Source organism: Ranitomeya imitator, chromosome 1 (assembly GCF_032444005.1).
Source record: "Ranitomeya imitator isolate aRanImi1 chromosome 1, aRanImi1.pri, whole genome shotgun sequence".
Taxonomy (NCBI): Eukaryota; Metazoa; Chordata; class Amphibia; order Anura; family Dendrobatidae; genus Ranitomeya; species Ranitomeya imitator.
In genome coordinates this window covers 736,645,561-736,664,764 of record NC_091282.1, presented here as the reverse complement: position 1 = coordinate 736,664,764, position 19,204 = coordinate 736,645,561, and the positions used below count along the sequence as shown (strand labels likewise).

General features: G+C 45.3%; 1 protein-coding gene across 1 annotated transcript in view; it reads right to left on the bottom strand.

Annotated features, from left to right (window-relative positions):
- The window catches only part of PRKCH (protein kinase C eta), a 206,065-nt gene that overhangs the window by 83,240 nt on the left and 103,621 nt on the right, over positions 1-19,204 (bottom strand). Inside the window, exons 3-4 of the mRNA XM_069733683.1 lie at positions 15,251-15,401; positions 12,492-12,526 (exon numbers count right to left, since the gene is read on the bottom strand). Of these exons, the coding sequence (XP_069589784.1) occupies positions 12,492-12,526; positions 15,251-15,401 (186 nt within the window). The remainder of the gene's footprint in view (positions 1-12,491; positions 12,527-15,250; positions 15,402-19,204) is intronic.

Genomic DNA, 19,204 nt, shown 5'->3' with positions numbered 1-19,204 from the left:
AAGGCCCACAAACAAACAGCAACTGAAAACCACCGCAGTAAAGGCCTGGCAGAGCATCAAAAAGCAGGAAACAGTGTCTAGTGATGTCCATGAGTTCAAGACTTCAGGCAGTCATTGCCAACAAAGGGTTTTCAACCAAGTACTAAAAATTAACATTTTATTTAAAATTATTGAATCTGTCCAATTACTTATGGTCCCTTTAAAAACAGGGTGGCGCATGTTAAGGAGCTGAAACTCCTAAACCCTTCATCCAATTTTAATGTGGATACCCTCAAATGAAAGCTGAAAGTCTGAACTTCAACTGCATCTGAATTGTTTTGTTTAAAATTCATTGTGTTAATGTCTATAACTAAAATTAGAAAAATGTTGTCTCTGTCCAAATATATATGGACCTAACTGTAGCACAGGCACGTAGTATATAGCACAGGCACATAGTATATAGCACAGCGATGTAGTATATAGCAGCCATGTGGTGTATATAACACAGCCCACGTAGTATACAGCAGTGTGGGCACCATATCCCAGTGAAAAAATGAATTAAAATAAAAAATAATTATATCCTCACCTTCCGTCGTCCACCCAAGTTGTCCCGCTCCTCGCGATGCGGCCGGCACCTTCCATTCCCAGTGATGCATTGCGAAATTACCCAGATGACGTAGCGGTTTCACGAGACCGCTAAGTCATCTGGGTAATTTCGCAATGCATCTCTGGGAACGGAAGCTGCCGAGAGCATCGGGAGGAGCGGGAAAGCTGCGGAGGCGACGGAAGGTGAGAATAGCATGATTTTTTAAAATTATTTTTAACATTATATCTTTTTACTATTGATGCTGCATAGGCCCCAATGGGGCTCACTATCTAAATCTCAATCCAAATTCCCTGTTTTTTTTTTTTTTAATTTAAATAGATTTTTATTAAGAACATAAATATTACATTTTATCCATCTTCCAGTGTGTTACAAACAAAGTTTCTTCATTTTCAAAACCCCCAACAATCCCAACAAACCCCAATCCCCCCCCCCATGACAGCTCCTCTCCAATGATACTTTTATTACTAGTATTGATGGCTCTATGAACCGCTTAACTCACTTATGACCGCTTATTCGTCTAGCAATTTCCCCCATTCAAAGGCCCTCAGCCTCCCATTTCCTTTACCTATTCCTCCCAGCTCGAGCGACGGAGTCCACATTTTGTCAAACATTTCTATTTTCCCACGTCTTTTGTAGACCCCCTTTTCCAGTTTGAGACCGTGTTTAACATATTTCAGGAATTCACCCCTTGTAGGCGGCTCCTCCTTGATCCAATTCCGTGCTATCACCTTCCGAGCCATATATAATAGCCTAGCTATTGCTATCTTCTAGGTGTTATCCACTCTAATTTCCTCCACATATCCCAGTAGGCACACCATCGGATCTCTCGGCACCCTGCATTTATACGCCCCTTCCACACGACTCAGTACTACCAGCCAAAAAGCAACCAGTCTTGGACATGTCCACATCATGTGATATATTCCTGCATTCTCAGTCCCACATCTCGGGCATTCAGAGTCAGCACGCAACCCCGCTCTGTGTAACACTTCCGGTGATTTATAGACTATGTGCAAGATGTACAGCTGCGATAGTCTATACGGCTCGCTTAGTGACAATCGTGGAACCCACTCCATCACCGACTCTCAGATTTCATTCTCCATTGGGCCTAAATCTCTCTCCCACTTAGCTCTCGCTTTTAGAGGAAAATCCAACAAATATGCATGCAGTAGGTCTTTATAAAGGGTGGAAATGACTCTCCTTGTGGTCCCATCCCCACACACGTATTCCAAAACTATGTCCTCTTGGATCCTAATGCCATCGCCCCTGTTTTGAGCTCCAAAAGCATGCCTCATCTGAGCATATTGATACTCCCCAGAAGGTCTCAGTCCAAACTCCCCCTGTAGCTGAGAAAAGGATTTTAACACTCGTTGTTGAATTATCTGACCAACAAAATAAATTCCTTTAGCCTGCCACTCTGTCAGCACTCCCAGAGCCGCAAACTCTACCAAATTATTATTAAGCCATATCGGTGTAAATTTAGTCAATCCCGTAACCCCCCGAATCTGTCGCAGTCTGGTCCATAGTTTACGTATCAAAAACATAGTTGGATACAATTTCCCCAATGCTCCCAAGGAGCCATCCTCCAGACACTGCACCACCGGGCGTCGGTTTGTCACCCCATCCATTAAGTGTTGTACCGCACTGGAGGACGCCTCCCGCGCCCAGCCCTTCAAATGCTGACTTTGGGCTGCAAGAAAATATAACTCAGGGTTGGGCAAAGCCAAACAACCATCTTCCTTGGGTCGCTGAAGCATCTCCAGGCTAATACGTGGGTATTGCCTCCCCCATATCAAGCTTCTAAAAAGAGCATTAATGTGCCGGAATTTCCCAAGTGGAATCCAAACTGGCGCGTTATGGAGGACGTAAAGTATTTTGGGCATCAGAACCATTTTAATAAGATTAACCCTACCCACCACCGATAGGTGTAACTTGTTCCACGCATCTACTTTTGCCTTAAGCGCGCCCATGAGAGGAGTCAAATTCCTATACAAAAACTCCGTAACTGGCATCGAGATCCATATTCCCAGGTATTTAAAAAGGGATGCCACCTTAAGCCGCCCTTCTCCCAATGGCTCACTCCCACTCTCTTCCACCCCATCTACATCAAAGAGGACCGATTTATCCCACTTTATCCTCAACCCCGACAAGGCACCAAATCTCTCAATGATCTCGATGGCCCCATTCAAGGCATCATCCGGGTCCGCCAGGAATAGTAAAATGTCATCCGCATATAACGCTATCTTTTCCTCAACACTCCCATATCTAAACCCAGGGACCTCATCAGACTGTCGAATCTTGGTGGCCAGGGGCTCGACAGCCAGAGCAAACAGAAGGGGCGACAGTGGACATCCCTGCCTCGTACCTCTGGCCAACTTTATAGGCTGAGAAAGTTCCCCATTCACTCTGATTCTAGCTGTCGGTAATGAATATAGCAGTTGAATCCACGACACAAATTGCGGTCCAATACCCATACACTTCAACACCCGCCAGAGATATCCCCACTCCACACTGTCAAACGCCTTATGGGCATCCAAGGACGCAATAACCCTCCAGCCACAATTGTCAGACTTCAGCTGCAGATTCATATACAGCCTCCGCAGATTGACCGCTGTAGACCTGTCAGGCATAAAGCCAGACTGATCCGGATGTACAAGGTTAGTAATGACACTAGACAGACGGGAAGCTAACACCCTGGCCAAGAGCTTGATATTGATGGTTAACAGAGAGATTGGGCGATATGACTCAGGTTTCCCCAGATCCTTATCCTCCTTCGGAATAACCACTATAATGGCCTCCCTCATAGATGCTGGGAGATACCCCTGGCATCCAGCCTCCTCCAGTACTAACTTTAATCTGGGAATCAACACTTCCCCCAAGCTTTTATAGATTTCGGCTGGTAACCCATCAACTCCAGGCGCCTTCCCATTGGCCATAGACTTCAGCGCCCGACTCAGTTCCTCCTCCGTGATACGGGCATCGAGGCTCACCCTATCCTCCTCACTCAATTTCGGCAACCCCAGACTCTCCAAGAAAGTCTCTGTATCTCCGACTGACTCATTGACCCTGGAGGAATATAAGTCCGCGTAGAAGTCCGCAAAAACCTTTATAATCTCAGATGTTTCAGATATCTTGCTCCCACCATCAGAAACTAACGAGTTTACATATGAGGTACTTCGCTGAGCAGAAGCCACCACCGATAGCATGTGTCCCACTGTTTCTCCCTCCTGAAAATAAGTCACCCTTTGAAACTCCCGCTTCCTTTCAGGTTTTCCCAGCAGAATCTTCTCCATATGAGTTTGCGCTGTTCTCAACCTTTTCCCTGCCTCGGAAGTTCCCAACACTACCATCTCGTCCTCTGCAGCCTTCAACTCCTCCACCGCCACTCTCTGCCTCCCTCGTCTTCCGCTTACACCTACTAATATCTCTAAATAGTAGCCCTCTCAGGTACGCCTTCATTGCATCCCAAACAGTTAGAGCATCTGTACTCCCATCATTTAAAGCAAAGAATTACGTCACCTCCTTCCCTATACTTTCCAAGTCAATACTATGTAACCAGTTAGGATGGATCTTCCATTCTCTCCCGCTTGCGGTCCGTGTCCCCAACAACCTAACCTCCACCTCAATTGGACTATGATGCAAAAGGGCCCTCGGCAGATAACGCACCTCCCCCACCATTGTGTCCAACAGGCGGTTACCCAGCGCCATATCAATTCTGGACAGCGTAGCATGAGCCGGCGAATAGCACGAGTACCCTCTCTCCCCCACATGCCTCTCCATAGATCGATCATGCCTATTTCACGCACATAGGTACCAAATGTTGTAGTGTGCCCCCCCCCCGACCTGTTCTGGGTGTTCTTATCTTATCCCAAAAATCATCACAAATATTGTTCAAATCCCCAATAATTAAAAGTGGTAGCGGTCCCCATCGTTCCACCTTCTCCAACACCTCTCTAATCTTCTTGCTTGAATATGGAGGTGGAATATACATTGCCGCAACACACACCCTCACTCCATATAATATACACTGTATCACCACATACTGACCATCAGCATCCACGCATACCTTCACCTCTTCATACTGCACTCCCACCGGCACCAATACTGACACACCCCTTGAGTACGTCGAAAAGGTAGAGTGATACCCCTTTCTGAATCCATCGTCTATTTAGTACGTCCACCTTCTCCCGTATCAAGTGTGTCTCCAGCAAACATATCATAGAGGCCCGTTGATCCCTTGCATACTGCAAGCTCGCAGCTCGCCTATACTTATCCGCCAGACCTCTCACATTCCAACTCAATATCTTAAAGCGGCCCCCTAATATATGACTCATCATCTTTAGCTATGTCGTTACTCCCAGTTCTGAGCTGTCTAACTTCCCTCCCCTCCCTTACCCATACCCCGCCTCCCCCGCACTCCCCTCCAATACTATACATTCTGCCTCTTATCAAGAGTGGGGCACCATCACCCATTGCGAACACTTGTTAACATAACCTTCTCCTTCCGCCTCCCGCTACCGTTTATAACAGAATTCGGTGCAATTCTTAAAAGAATAAAATATTCCAACATGTATTAAATTACAACTGCAAGGAAACTAAGTAAACTTTTAGTACGCTGCACACCCTTCCTCCCTCGTACCCAACCGCCATATCAGCACTCCCAGGGCATTTACTGAGTAATGCCCAGCTCCACCCTCAAACCTTCACATCCCAATTACCAATGTACTGTCAGTCAATCTCTTTTCCTTTTAACAGTGAAATACCCCCCGACCGGCCCACCCCGTATTTTCAATCTCCTTTTCCTTTAAGCCTTATAGCATTGAGATCTATCCACTGGGTAGCGTCCTCCGGTGTCTGGAAAAAATGAATCTTATCCAACGCAACCACTCTCAGTCGTGCCGGAAACATCATGGAGTATTGCACTCCCAGTTCCCTCAGCCGTCTCTTGATACCCGTGAACATCATCCGTTATTTCTGTACCAGGGCTGAATAGTCAGGGTAGATAGCAATTCTTTGACCTCCAATTGTCAAATCCGTCATGTCTCTAGCCTTCCTCAGGATAATGTCTCTGTCTCTGTAATTTAGGATTTTGGCAAGCATGGTACGGGGACTCGCTCCAGGGACAGGTGGTTTCGGTGGGACCCTGTGGGCTCTCTCTACCGCAAATACTTTTGTCAGTGCTGCATCACCAAAGGTCTCAAGGAGCCAGCTTTCAATATACTCCGTGGGATTCCTCCCCTCAGTTTTTTCAGGGATACCCACTATACGGATGTTATTTCTTCTGGACCTATTCTCCAGATCCTCATTTTTTGCAGCTAGCTCCGATATTGCTTGAGCAAACTTCTTCTCCGCTTTCTGCAGCTGCACTATATGATCTTCCGCAGTACTCACTCTTTCATCTACAGCCCCCACACGTTTGTCAATCTTCTGCAGGGCTGCATTTATCTGGGCTGTGTCCCCCTTGACCTCCTGTAGCTGCTGGGTCAGGGATTGTTTGCATGAGGACACCAGTGCAAAAACGTCTTTATGGGTGGGCTCTGCTCCTGGCACCGTATCCTCAGATCCCCCTACTACCACCGCCATGCTGCTATCACTGCTCCCCTGCTGTACCTCTTGCTCTTCTGCTGGGCTTTCCTCCTCCTCTTCTGTGTCAGCTCCGGCTTCCTCCTCTACTTTCTCTGCGGCCTCCACTCTAGCAAACTGCTGGAGCTTTGCCGCCACAGCCATTCGCTTCTGGCATGCAGCGTTCTCCTTTTCCGCCTTCTCCCTGGCGTCGGCGCCATCTTGGCCGGTCCCTGCCTCGCCGGCTCCGGCGTCTCTTTGCCTCCTCCTGGTCATACTCGCTGACCCCGGGGCCGCCGCTGTACACCGCCGCACTCCCGGAACTCTCCTGCAGCCGGTAAGCACCGCAAATCGCCGCTCAGCTGCGGCTTATGAGGATAATGGTAAGATTAGTAGCGGGAGCGCTCTGCCGCGCGTCCGCTCACATGGACATTCAGGCCACCCAAATTCCCTGTCTTTGGAGTGTGGGAGGTAACTGGAGTACCCAGAGAAAACCCACGCAAACACAGGGACGACATACAAACTCTTTGCAGATGTTGTCCTTGATGGGATTTGAACCCAGGACCTCAGTGCTGCAAGGCTGCAGTGCTAGCCAATAAGCCACCGTGCCGCCCCAGTTGCATGGCATGGTTTCCTATGGGGTGGACTCCTGGGAAAATAGCTGCCGGGGGTGGCGCATGCGCAGATGGAGATCTCGGTACCAAGATCTCGGAAGATGAGATCTCATCTCCCAAGATCTTGGTGCCGAGATCTCCATCTGCTCATGCGCCGCCCCCGGCAGCCATTTTCCCTGAGTCCACCCCATAAGAAACTATGCAACTGCAGGGGCTCTGCCTGGCCCTTCACAAAATGTCGGCAGAGCCCCAGCAGCACTGAACATCCGCAGCAGCGGACCGCACAGGCGATCCCCTCTTCTTTCCAGCCTACAGAGACCCTGGACCCTGCTCCACCAAAGTTGGTAAGGTATATCTGCATTATAAGATGCACCCCATTTTCCCAAAAAAATTTTTGGGGAAAAAGTGCATCCTGTAATCCGAAAAATAAGATATGTCTGATGCCTGTGTCTTATATTAGGGTCTGTCCACACTTTCTTTACTGCTCCCGATGTATTCTGCCAGACACGGACAGTGGCCAGAAGACCCTTTTTTTTTTTTTTTTTTAAGAAATCTGTTGCTGTCGTCTTTCAGTGTTTTTATCCCTATTCAAATGAATGGGACACAAAAATGCAAGTGAAAAGGCTGCACAAATGCTGAATATTTCCTGCCAACACTGTAGATCAATCCGCAGCAAAAATGGTGGGTGTGAACAGACACTACAGGGGTTTTCTGAGAATATAAAAATAATTAGCATGAAATGATAAATCCCCCACAGCTCCAGCACTGATGCTCCAGGGGTCTCTGCCAGTCTCAGCACTGGGATGCAGGGGCCTTGTGGCTGCACCTTATATTATAGCGGCAAAGTGAATAATATCAGGGACCCCGAACCATCGGCCACGGAGACAGACAGGATTTAGCAGAGTAGTTTGAGGGACATGTAGGACTTTTTATTACCGTAATCGCTTTTTATTCTGCTGTTAGTGAGGTAGGATGTAGAAAATGACGGTAATTCTGCTGTTTTCTATTATGTGACTGTACAGCCCCCGTCACACGACTTATGTTTTTCACAGATGCCACGTGTGCCCTATTTGACCTACGCTGCTGCACTCATGTCCATGTTTTCCCAGAAGCACAGATGACAAGTCTACGAGTCTGTGTAAACATGCCGTCCGTGTGCTGTACGTGAGCCGTCCGTGTTTAACGTGGAAAGTATATGAGAAGCTTTGTAATTTCATTTCCATTATCCATACCGGAAAAACACAGATGGCACATGGATGGCACACTGATTGAAAACACTGGTGACACCGATAACGGTGCAACATGTATGTGTTTTATATGGACATGGGGGCCCCACTTTGAATTTTGCCTAGGGCCCCAATTTGTCTAAAACCGGCCCTGCCTACTGCATCCTGTTGTCCAGTTTTGTCTGGATATGGTATTGCAAGTATGGCTGATTTTTCTCTTTCAGTGATGTTTTTATTGATTTATAGTCCTTTTTTCAGTGAATTATCGAAGAAATGACCTCCCTGACCCAAACATTGCTGATTGTCCCATGCCATACCTCCTGAAAAAGGAAGAGGCAGCCATCCACCCGGGAAGAATCCCCAAGTGGGGGCCGCCGTTCAAACATAGACCTTCCTGTTGCCTCTTGACCCAGAGGGCCTAGATCCTGATCCAGAAGGAAATCTGGCAGGTGTTGTTCGTCTAATGGTAGTTCTCCTGGGAGACCTACAGTCTAACCTGCTGACCCGACTCATCCAGTGCTGGAAACTGATGAAAGGAACGAACATACAAGGCCCCACGCTTCTGAAAAGGATGGATGGCCCTGGATTGATGAAGCAGGGTGCTTCTGCCACCTGTAGCTTCCGAAATTACCTTATCTAGCATGATTCCAAATAAATGAAACCCCTGGAATGGTAGTCCTGTCAGAAATCTTTTTGAAGCTAGGTCGGCCCTCCACACAATGCAAGCGGTGAATCGTCACGCAATTGCATGCCGCCTGGGCCGAGCACTCAGCCGCATCCAAGGATGCTGAGCAGAGATACTTCCCTGCCTGTGCAATCTGATCAACTATCTCGGCTAATTCCATATCCTTGGATCCAGCCGAAAACAATTTGTCACAAATGCTTAGCCCATGCTGTCACCGGCTTGGAAACCCAAGTGGCAGAAACCGTTTGGCAAAGAGCAAAACCTACTGCTTCAAAAGTGGACCCAGCCACATATTCTATGCATCTATCTGTGAGGTCTTTAATACAATTCCTGCAAGAGGTAGAGTGATCACCTTATATAAGCGAGACACCGGAATGTCAACCACCGGTGGAGGCGACCAAGAGGCCACCAGCTCTGCTTGAAAGGGATATATCACCTCTGTAAGGCTTCAATTTTGAAAGCATTTGCCTCGGTGTTCTGACGCTCTCTGTAAAACTTGGTAAATTCCTCATGGCAAGAAAAGGATCTAGCCACGTGCTTACGCTTGGCTACAGACTGCGCTAAATCACGACCTAAGGCAGGATGGGCCATATTTTCTTCAGATGTCATAGAGGTCCCTGGGGAGTTGTGGTGGGAGAGAAAGACCCATGACAGGGTTATACTCACCTATCCTGAAGATCCCTTTAGTTTTTGCTCCATGCACAAATGCGCTATGTGACGCGATGGGCAAGAGCTAGTTGGATTACGGACCTCCATCCAGTAACTGACTATCAACAGTGTCAAGCTACATTGGTCCGACCACACTGACACTAGAGGGTATGGACTGAACAATTACAGTCTGTACTCTCCACTGCCACATGGGTGAAACAGAGTCCACTATTACACTCTGCTACCCTGAGACATCAATCTGAAAACAAAAGTAAAATTATAATCGCCTAACCTACGACAGGTCTGAGATAGACCTTGCCTCCAACCGACACTACAAAGAACTGAGGAAGCCTCACTCCAGCAGGTGAAGTATAGTCTGCTGGGGAGGAGCCAATTTTATTTAAATGCAATAATAGTGGCAGCCTCCTGGTGGCAGCAGGCTATCCCATGGTTCTGTGTTTGCTAATGAGACAAACATAAAATAGCATATATCCATTCTATAAGAATATAAGATGTTGCATGGCATCCTGTACAAATATAAATGCATAGATTATAGCTCATAAAAAGCACACCACATGATTAAAGACTCAAGGATTGACAAGAAGCTAAATATTTATGTTTAAAGAGGTTGTGCTGCAGCTTGGGTTAATACAGCGAAAGAAAAATGCATGTCATTAAAGAGGCGGTTTGGAGGATAAAACTTTTTTATGAAAGGCTCAAAATAGGGTAAATAATAAAAAAGCAATACGCAATCTCTCCTGTTCGGTCATTGCCCTGTTGCTGCTGGTCTTTTACTTCCTGCAGGAATGACATCAAAGAAATGTGATCACTACAACCAATCAGTTTTGGTAGGTCTACATGTGTTTCTTGTGTATAATATTGTACTGTGCCCTAGCTGCTGAAGAACAACTTAAAAAGGTTGTCCCATTTAGACAGTCACTCTACATATGTAGTTGTGTCACTTGCAAAATGTCCAACAGGGTACACGGGTCTTCTCATATGAGCCAAGGGACCTCCAGGTCTCTAGCCAATACACTCACTGTCCATATAGCATCTCAGAAAACTATCCCACCCTATCTGTAATGGTAGATGTATCATAGAAGCAAAGTGGCTACCAAGGGGGCTAATCCTGTAAGACAAAGGAGGACTCTGCCTGGTGCGGATGCATCTTTAGCAAACCTCAGTCTAGTGAAATGGCCCCAGAGGTCATACAAGGGGGAAGGGGAACATTTGATCCTTGGGGCTGAAACCCAAAACCATAATGTTTCTTACCCTAGTTTGGTTTTTATTGTGGAGCCCCTTTTCTTCTATGTTCACCATTGGCTGTTTGTTGTCGGCAGAATCTATTGGTAACAAAATCTATAGGATTAAACCCAGCGCCCTTGGCTAAAAGGCCAGTTATCACCGCCGTGTTTGCATATGTGCTAATGTCTGTCCCTGACAACCTTGTTCCTTGCACAATGCACACATATTTTACGCACTGATATCCATATATGATTTGTTTATCCAGCAACAGTCGTTAACGAGCACATAAAAAAAACTGCAAACAAGGAAATGATCCGTACGGTGATCTATGCCAAAGGAGCTGCCCAACAAGTTTGTCATAACTGTGTATAAGCATTATTCTCATTATTAACTTATACTACCCTATCAATGGTATGATCATACCAATCTAAACATTATATAGATTGCTGTTAACGAGCCATCCATCTCAGACTTTCATGGCACATCTGTATTTTTGTCATGCCTGAAAAAATGAAGAGAGAAAAACGCCTATCGGGGCCACTTGTTCATTTCTAGAGGTACTGTTCTCGAGATACTGTTGGGACTCCCATTTATGGCATATCCTGTCAATAAGAAGCTACAGTGTAGGAAGTCCCCCAACAATTCCTTAAAGACCCCCCATACACAGAATAAAGTTGGCCAAACCCTGCATTTGTCAATGGGATTAGCGGACAGGTTAATACGTATTGAGCCTCATGACTTTCCCCCAACAGCTGATGTCAGGGCAGAGAAAGGTCCTGCGCCTTAGACTGTCTACAGTCTATGCTTTTGGCTTCCGAAAGGTAAGTCACTGCCAGAGGAATCCAGTAACGTCTCTCATAGAGAACACAGAATATCCACACGTTCCTGTGTATGTCTGACTGGGTGTAAAATGCAAATTGTAGGGCGTAACGGTTCACCAAGTGATAGACCACGCAAAGTGTGCGCTGAAGAACCCTCATCTGCATATTATAAAAAAGGAAGATTTTATTCTGCAAATATAATGTTAAAATGTATATGCCAGGTATGATTAGTAAAGGGACATTGGACACATCATAATATGAAGAGAGCAATCATACGAGAAGGACATCATGGTCGGAAGAGTAGAAGGAACAAGGAGAAGAGGAAGACCGGCAACCCGATGGTTTGATACTATCATGATAACGGCGGAGAAGACCCTGGTGGACCCACATAGGCCTGCACAAGATCTATCTTCCCACAGATCGCTCATCCATTAGGTTGCCATGGCTTGAGATTGAGCCGAAGGTCATTTAAAAAGAAAAAGTCCCCTCTGTACAGTAAATGTTTAAGCCATTTAATTTGCACTTTGGAGGTGACAAACTCCCTTTAAGAGTCTGGATCCAGTAACATGACTTCATCCTTCCTTTTCAACACAATGAAAATTTGCTCTCAACACAATGTATCAGATGTTCATCAATGTTCATCCACCTTCTTCCTCTACTTGACTCTGTACCTACCACCTGGTGAGAGAACTCCCATTTATTTCTCTTAGATAAAAGTTGAATGAGCCCACTGATTTTTGTGGGAATGGCTGATGATCTGATGTGTATGATGGGCTTCCCAAAGCTCCCCCGACAAAGACCAGCTGTTGCATTTTCACCACCCAATTGTTTTGTTTTTAGGTAAAAAAGACAATGACAAATGTCTGGCAGTGACTTTCTCTCCTCTGCCCAGTGGAAACACCTGAAGACTCGGCAGAGCTAGGAAGAAAAAGAGTTGTTAGCTGAACAAGCATTTGGCCGACAGCCATCTCTAATGTAGATCCAGCTTTCGTTTGGAGACTTTTTTAGACCACTGCTCATGTTTGACCAACTTTCTAGATCACAGCCCAATAAATCAGCATTATTCGAATGTTATATTAAAGGGAAATGTGCTGGAAGTTACATTACCTTGGCACTGGTATCCCTGCTTGCCAAACACTCCCCTGTAATATAATAATGGCATATTATAAGAACGAGAACATGAGATCATTGTTAGACGATATTCACATAGCTCTACCAATGACAAGCTATGTCCACATGTGCAGACCTGTGTGTCTCCATGATTACAGACCACCCTAATCCTTTGCAACATACATTCAGATTATTAGTAAAAACTAAAGGACATGTTGAAGGGAGAAAGACTACTACAGAATTAGACTACACAGGGTTTGTTTGTAGTCTGTTACCAAGGAGACGCATAGGTCTGCATAGTAGATGTAAACACAAAACAGTAGGAAATTTTTTAATAAAGATGATTAAAAAGTTTTTTTTCCCCTATTTTAGTTGCACTGAAACAGTACAATGCACAAAAGATTAAGCAAATCAGCATACCAGGAGCCTGCCAAGCACCGGCATGATGTATTGTCCTGGCAAAAAAAATCTTTACAAGTTCAATGAAACCACAAAATCTTAATATTCAAGTGGATTCAAGTGTTTTATTGTGGATATTTTATTACAACTAGTATTTTGACATGTCACCCTTACATTTTATCACCATCTGCAGTCATTTAGGCATGGATTTAGCACCCCACACCATCACACTGTCAGGGTGTTTAACAGTCTTAACTGTATATTTTGGGTCATACCGTGACACGGTACTCGGACGACGCACAACCTTTGAGCCTCCCCTGACCAGCCTGAAAGTGCTCTCATCACTAAACATCACTTTCTTCCACTCTTCAGATGTCCAATCATGATATTTCTTACAAGCCTTTTCTTCTTCATTGCTGCTGTGAGCAGGGGCTTCTTTGCGGCACTGCAACTTGGTAGACCCAGGTCCTTCTGCAGTCGGTGACGAATTGTCCTAGTTGCGATGATCTGGAGGAGCATAGGGTACTTGTTTTTTAGTTCAACGGCAGTTATAGAAGGATGTGACATCACTTCACGCTTCAGAAGCTTATCAGTCCTTGGTGAAGTCTTCTTAGGTGCGCCAGAGCCTGACTTCCTCTGCGGTACCATCCCAGGAGGCAATGATGCCGCCGACCACTTCAGTTGATAAATTGCTTCTCTTGACACTCCCAGATCTCTAGCTACAGCAATCACCGAATCCCCCTTCTCGAGCAGAGTCAAGGCACCGGATTTCTCTTCCATTTTAAGCTTCTTTCGACCCATTGTGGGAGATAATAAAAGACTGCCTAATAGCAAAACTGGCTGAGCTGCACATAACAACCAATCAGAGTGCAGCTTTCGCTTTACCAGAGAAGTGAAAACTGAGCGTTTATTGGTTGATATTTGCAACAAAGCCAGCTTTAATATTAGACAAGTTTTTTATTATCTCCCCCATTGTGTACACTTTTAAAAAGTGAAATTATGAGGTGGATTTTACATGTAAAGTTTTTTTTTTGCTGCGCAAATGTAAAGATTTTTTTTGCCGGCACTGTAAGGCCATGTTCACACAGTGCGTTTTTTACTGCGGAACCGCAGCGGTATTGCCGCTGCGGTTCCGCAGCAGTTTTCCATGCAGGGTACATAACAATGTAACCCTATGGAAAACAGTCACTGCTGTGCACATGGTCCGTAATTTCGTTTAAAAAGCCGCGCAGAATAGCTGCGGCAAAAAAGAAGGAGCATGTCACTTCTTTTTCCTGAACCGCAGCGGTTCTGCACCCATAGACCTCCATTGTGAGATCAAAATCGCAGTAAAACCCGCAGATCAAAAATATATCTGCGGGTTTTACTGCGATTTGATGTGCAGAACCGCTGCAGCAGGAAGTGCGGGGGAGCGGGCGGAAGTGCGTGGGCGGAGTGTGGCTGCCCCCCCGTGCTCCGATCCCGCCCCCGTGCTCCGATGCCCCCCCCCGTGCTCCGATGCCCCCCCCCCAGTGCTCCGATGCCCCCCCCGTGCCCTAATCTCCCCCCCTTATACTTACCCGGCGTCCCGGTGTCCGTCCGGCCGTCTTCTCCCTGGGCGCCGCCATCTTGCAAAATGGCGGGCGCATGCGCAGTGCGCCCGCCGAATCTGCCGGCCGGCAGATTCGCTCCAAAGTGCATTTTGATCACTGAGATATAACCTATCTCAGTGATCAAAATAAAAAAATAGTAAATGACACCCCCCCCACTTTGTCACCCCCATTGGTAGGAACAATAAAAAAATCAAGAATTTTTTTTTTTTTTTTTCACTAAGGTTAGAATAGGGGTAGGGGTAGGGTTAGGGGTAGGGTTAGGGGTAGGGTTAGGGGTAGGGTTAGGGTTAGGGGTAGGGTTAGGGGTAGGGTTAGGGGTAGGGTTAGGGGTAGGGTTAGGGGTAGGGTTAGGGTATTTTCAGCCATTTTAGCCCTAAAAAGCTTCCTAGGAAACACACAGTCTCTGCATAGAAAACTGCATAAAAAAAGGATAAAAAAACGCATCAAAAAACGCATCAAAAAAGGACAAAAAAAGGACCAAAAAAAGGACCTGCGTTTTCTGCCAAGAGCTGCAGTTTTTAAAAAAAACTGTCCTGAAAAAAAAAGGATGGAAATCCTGAACGTGTGAACATACCCTAACAGCTCAATGTCCAGTAGTAGGCATGGGGCTAAGATTAATATTGTACATTACACCATCTCTTTTTCGTCATTTCCTACTAGAGCGTACCCTCCATGGAAACAAATATTTCCCCTTCAGAAATGTATATATGGTATATTTATACATATACGGCATACTGGGCCAGCTCGCATTTCTGCCGCACTTACCAAATAAAATCTTTACAGTGTGAGCAGTATGTTGGTTGACGTAGATAAGTTGCCATAAACTTGTGTCCATTCACTTGGTGGACCCTTCTCCTCATTGCTTTCTGTCGTTTTCTTGTAAAATGCCTAAGCAGTCGCCCATCCCGCATGGTTCCTAGGAATTAAAAGAAGTCAATATAACACATTATGAGGGGTGTCAGATGAGGATCTTGACTCCATCAATGGATAGCCCATCACTTGTACATATACGATCTTTCCTTAAAGGGACACTGTCACCTGAATTTGGAGGGAACAATCTTCAGCCACGGAGGCGGGGTTTTTGGGTGTTTTATTCACCCTTTCCTTACCTGCTGGCTGCATGCTGGCTGCAATATTGGATTGAAGTTCATTCTCTGTCCTCCGTAGTACACGCCTGCACATGGCAATCTTGCCTTGCGCAAGCATGTCCTGTGGAGGACAGAGAATGAACTTCAATCCAATATTGCAGCCAGCATGCAGCCAGCAGGTAAGGAAAGGGTGAATCAAACACCCCAAAACCCCGCCTCCATGGCTGAAGATTGTTCCCTCCAAATTCAGGTGACAGTGTCCCTTTAATAATGAGGAGAGGGCCACATACGAATTATAAAAATGCACCTATTTTTATTTACTGTATTTTCCGGCGTATAAGACGACTGGGTGTATAAGACGACCCCCAACTTTTCCAGTTAAAATATAAAATCTTCTCAAAAGTCGGGGGTTGTCTTATATGCCGGGTGTCTTCTTATACGGTGGGTGCGAAGCAATCTGCGGTTATTCTAAACCCAAAGTTAATCCCCACTCCCAGCATTTCTGATTTTATGATCAGCATACCTGATGCCATCATCAAAACTGGTCCAATTTACAGCACATGATGGGCAGGGGAGGCTTGATGTATTTTTTCTACAGCGTTTCCAATGCCAATGCAACAAGAAAAGGTCACAGAGCAGGAAATAAAAGGCAGCCGCAACATAAATAAGGGCACCAGGTATGGGGACCTTACATCAGAAATGTATAATCCTGCCTAGTGTTTGGGGAGAGGCTCGCCATAACCACTATTAAAAGGGTTGTCCTCTTAACTTTTGCTACTCCATAGGCTCTGAGATGTATAAAACAACAAATGAAGCTTTCAATCGCCCTCCCACGATCCAGCTTTGTCTCTCGGTTTTTGATGATCTGCTGCAGCCGGTTACAGGCACTGTAGAAGCGACATCACCACTGCAGTCAATCAACAAAGAACGGAGGTTAAAGGAGGATAGAAATAAAACCGAATCTCAAACCCTGTTCACAGTAGAATTAGAACAGCTTGTGGCATTTTAAGACAACGAATAGCATAACAAACGCATTATGACACTCAATTATCGGTAATATTGGTAACATTCCACAGCTTTTTGGTGGAAACGTCCTTATTTTGGTCAATTTTATAATGAGGTTTCATAATAATGTAGCTAAATTATTATTGCAACTATTGTTTATATTTTGATATTTGCTAGTGATGTCGCAAAAACACAAATATGTACACAATGATATCCTAAGTCACAGTAGAAGGTCAGCAAACCACAGTGATTCTCGGTCTGGGCTCCTTGGGATTACTTCTGGGCTCCACTTGTATGCTGGACTCTCCCTTCTTCTGATACTTCCTTTCTTCCCTTATGGACTGTGTCTTGTCTTTTATGTTCGTACAAATTAGGGTTATATGTTTGATAAATTATTTATGTTTCTCCTGTAGTGTGGTTGGAGAGTCACTGATATTCTCCTTATTTTCTTTGTTTTGCATTGTAAAACCTAGTCTTGACTCTTCTTTATTTGTTTAAAATTGATGAAACGTTAATAAATTTTGCAGTTTAAAAAAAAAAGAAAGAAACACAGTGATGTCTCAGTATAGGGAAAATCCACATAGTGATGTCACAGTACAGGGAGAATGCATACAGTGATGTCAAAGTACAGAGAGAATCCAATCACAGTGATGTCACAGTACAGTGAGAATACACATAATGATGACAGTGCAATGAGAATCTAATCACAGTGATGTCACAGTACAAGAAGACACAGCGATGTCACAGTACAGGGAGAATACATGCAGTGATGTCACAGTACAGTGAGAATACACATAATGATGACAGTGCAAGGAGAATCTAATCACAGTGATGTCACAGTACAAGAAGACACAGCGATGTCACAGTACAGGGAGAATACATACAGCAATGTCACGGTACAGAGAGAATACACTTAGTGATGTCACAGTACAGGGATAATACACACAGTGATGTCACTGTACAGGAAGAATACACATAGCGATGTCACAGTACAGGGAGAATACACATAGTGATGTCACAGTACAAGGAGAATACATACAGCAATGTCACGGTACAGGGATAATACACACAGTGATGTCACTGTACAGGAAGAATACACATAGCGATGTCACAGTACAGGGAGAATACACATAGTGATGTCACAGTACAAGGAGAATACATACAGCAATGTCACGGTACAGAGAGAATACACTTAGTGATGTCACAGTACAGAGATAATACACACAGTGATGTCACAGCACAGGGATAATGCACACAGTGATGTCACAGTACAGGGATAATGCACACAGTGATGTCACAGTACAGGGATAATGCACACAGTGATGTCACAGTACAGGGATAATGCACACAGTGATGTCACAGTACAGGGATAATGCACACAGTGATGTCACAGTACAGGGAGAATACACACAGTGATGTCAGTACAGGAAGAATCCACACAGTGATAACACAGTACAGGGTGAATACACACAGTGATGTCAGTACAGGGAGAATCCACACAGTGATAGCACAGTACAGGGAGAATATGCACAGTGATGACACAGTACTGGGATAATAAATGTAGTGTGTCAAAGCAGAGAGATAATAATAGTGATGGTACAGCAAAGGAGTGATCATAAAAGGGAACTAAGCCAGGGTTTAAACCAGCCGATTCGCAGCATTACAGTAGCATACGCTGCCATTGCTCTCGGCAGTGTGAGCCCGCTTTACATAGGATAATGCAGCGGCGCAGCGGTCCATCACCTTACTGGCAGCCTGGGGAGCTGGTGTACTCATTGGAGCACGTGATGAATCCCTGGGCCTACTAAAAGATGAGGGAAAACACATCAGGACTATGCTGCAACTATTAAATTAGGTACTTTTTTGCGTCACGTGGTTTACATCACGCACAGACAGTCTGTCATTTCACCTGCTATTAACCCTGTGTGACCAACTTTTTACTATTGATGATGCGTATGCAGCATCAATAGTAAAAAGATCTAATGTTACAAATAATAATAATTAAAAAAAAGGTTATTCTCACCTTCGACGTGGCGCGCTGTCCTCGGCAGTGCAAGCGTCAGGTTCCGGTGCCAAGGATGCTATGCGAGAAGGACCTTCCATGACGTCACGGTCATGTGACCGCGACGTCATAACAGGTCCTGCGCTCATACCAACCCTGGGACCGGAAGCTGCCGCGTGCACTGCACACAGGCGCCAGGACTTCAAGGGGTCTTCAGAAGGTGAGTATATGTTTATTTTTTATTTTAAGTCTTTTTTAACCACGCATATAATGCCCACATTGCTATATACTACATGAGCTGTGTTACATACTGCGTGGGCTGCGTTATATACTACATGGCTGCTATGTACTACGTGGGCAGTGTTATATACTATGTGGGCAATGTTATATACTGCGTGGGCTGCATTATATACTACATGGCTGCTATATACTACGTGGGCAGTGTTATATACAGTGTGGGCTGCGTTATATACTGCATGGCTGCTATATACTACGTGCCCAGTGTTATATACTATGTGGGCAATGTTATATACTGCATGGGCTGTGTTATATACTGTTTAGCCTGTGTTATATACTGCGTGGCCACTGTTATATACTGCGTGGCCTGTATTATCGCATCGGGTA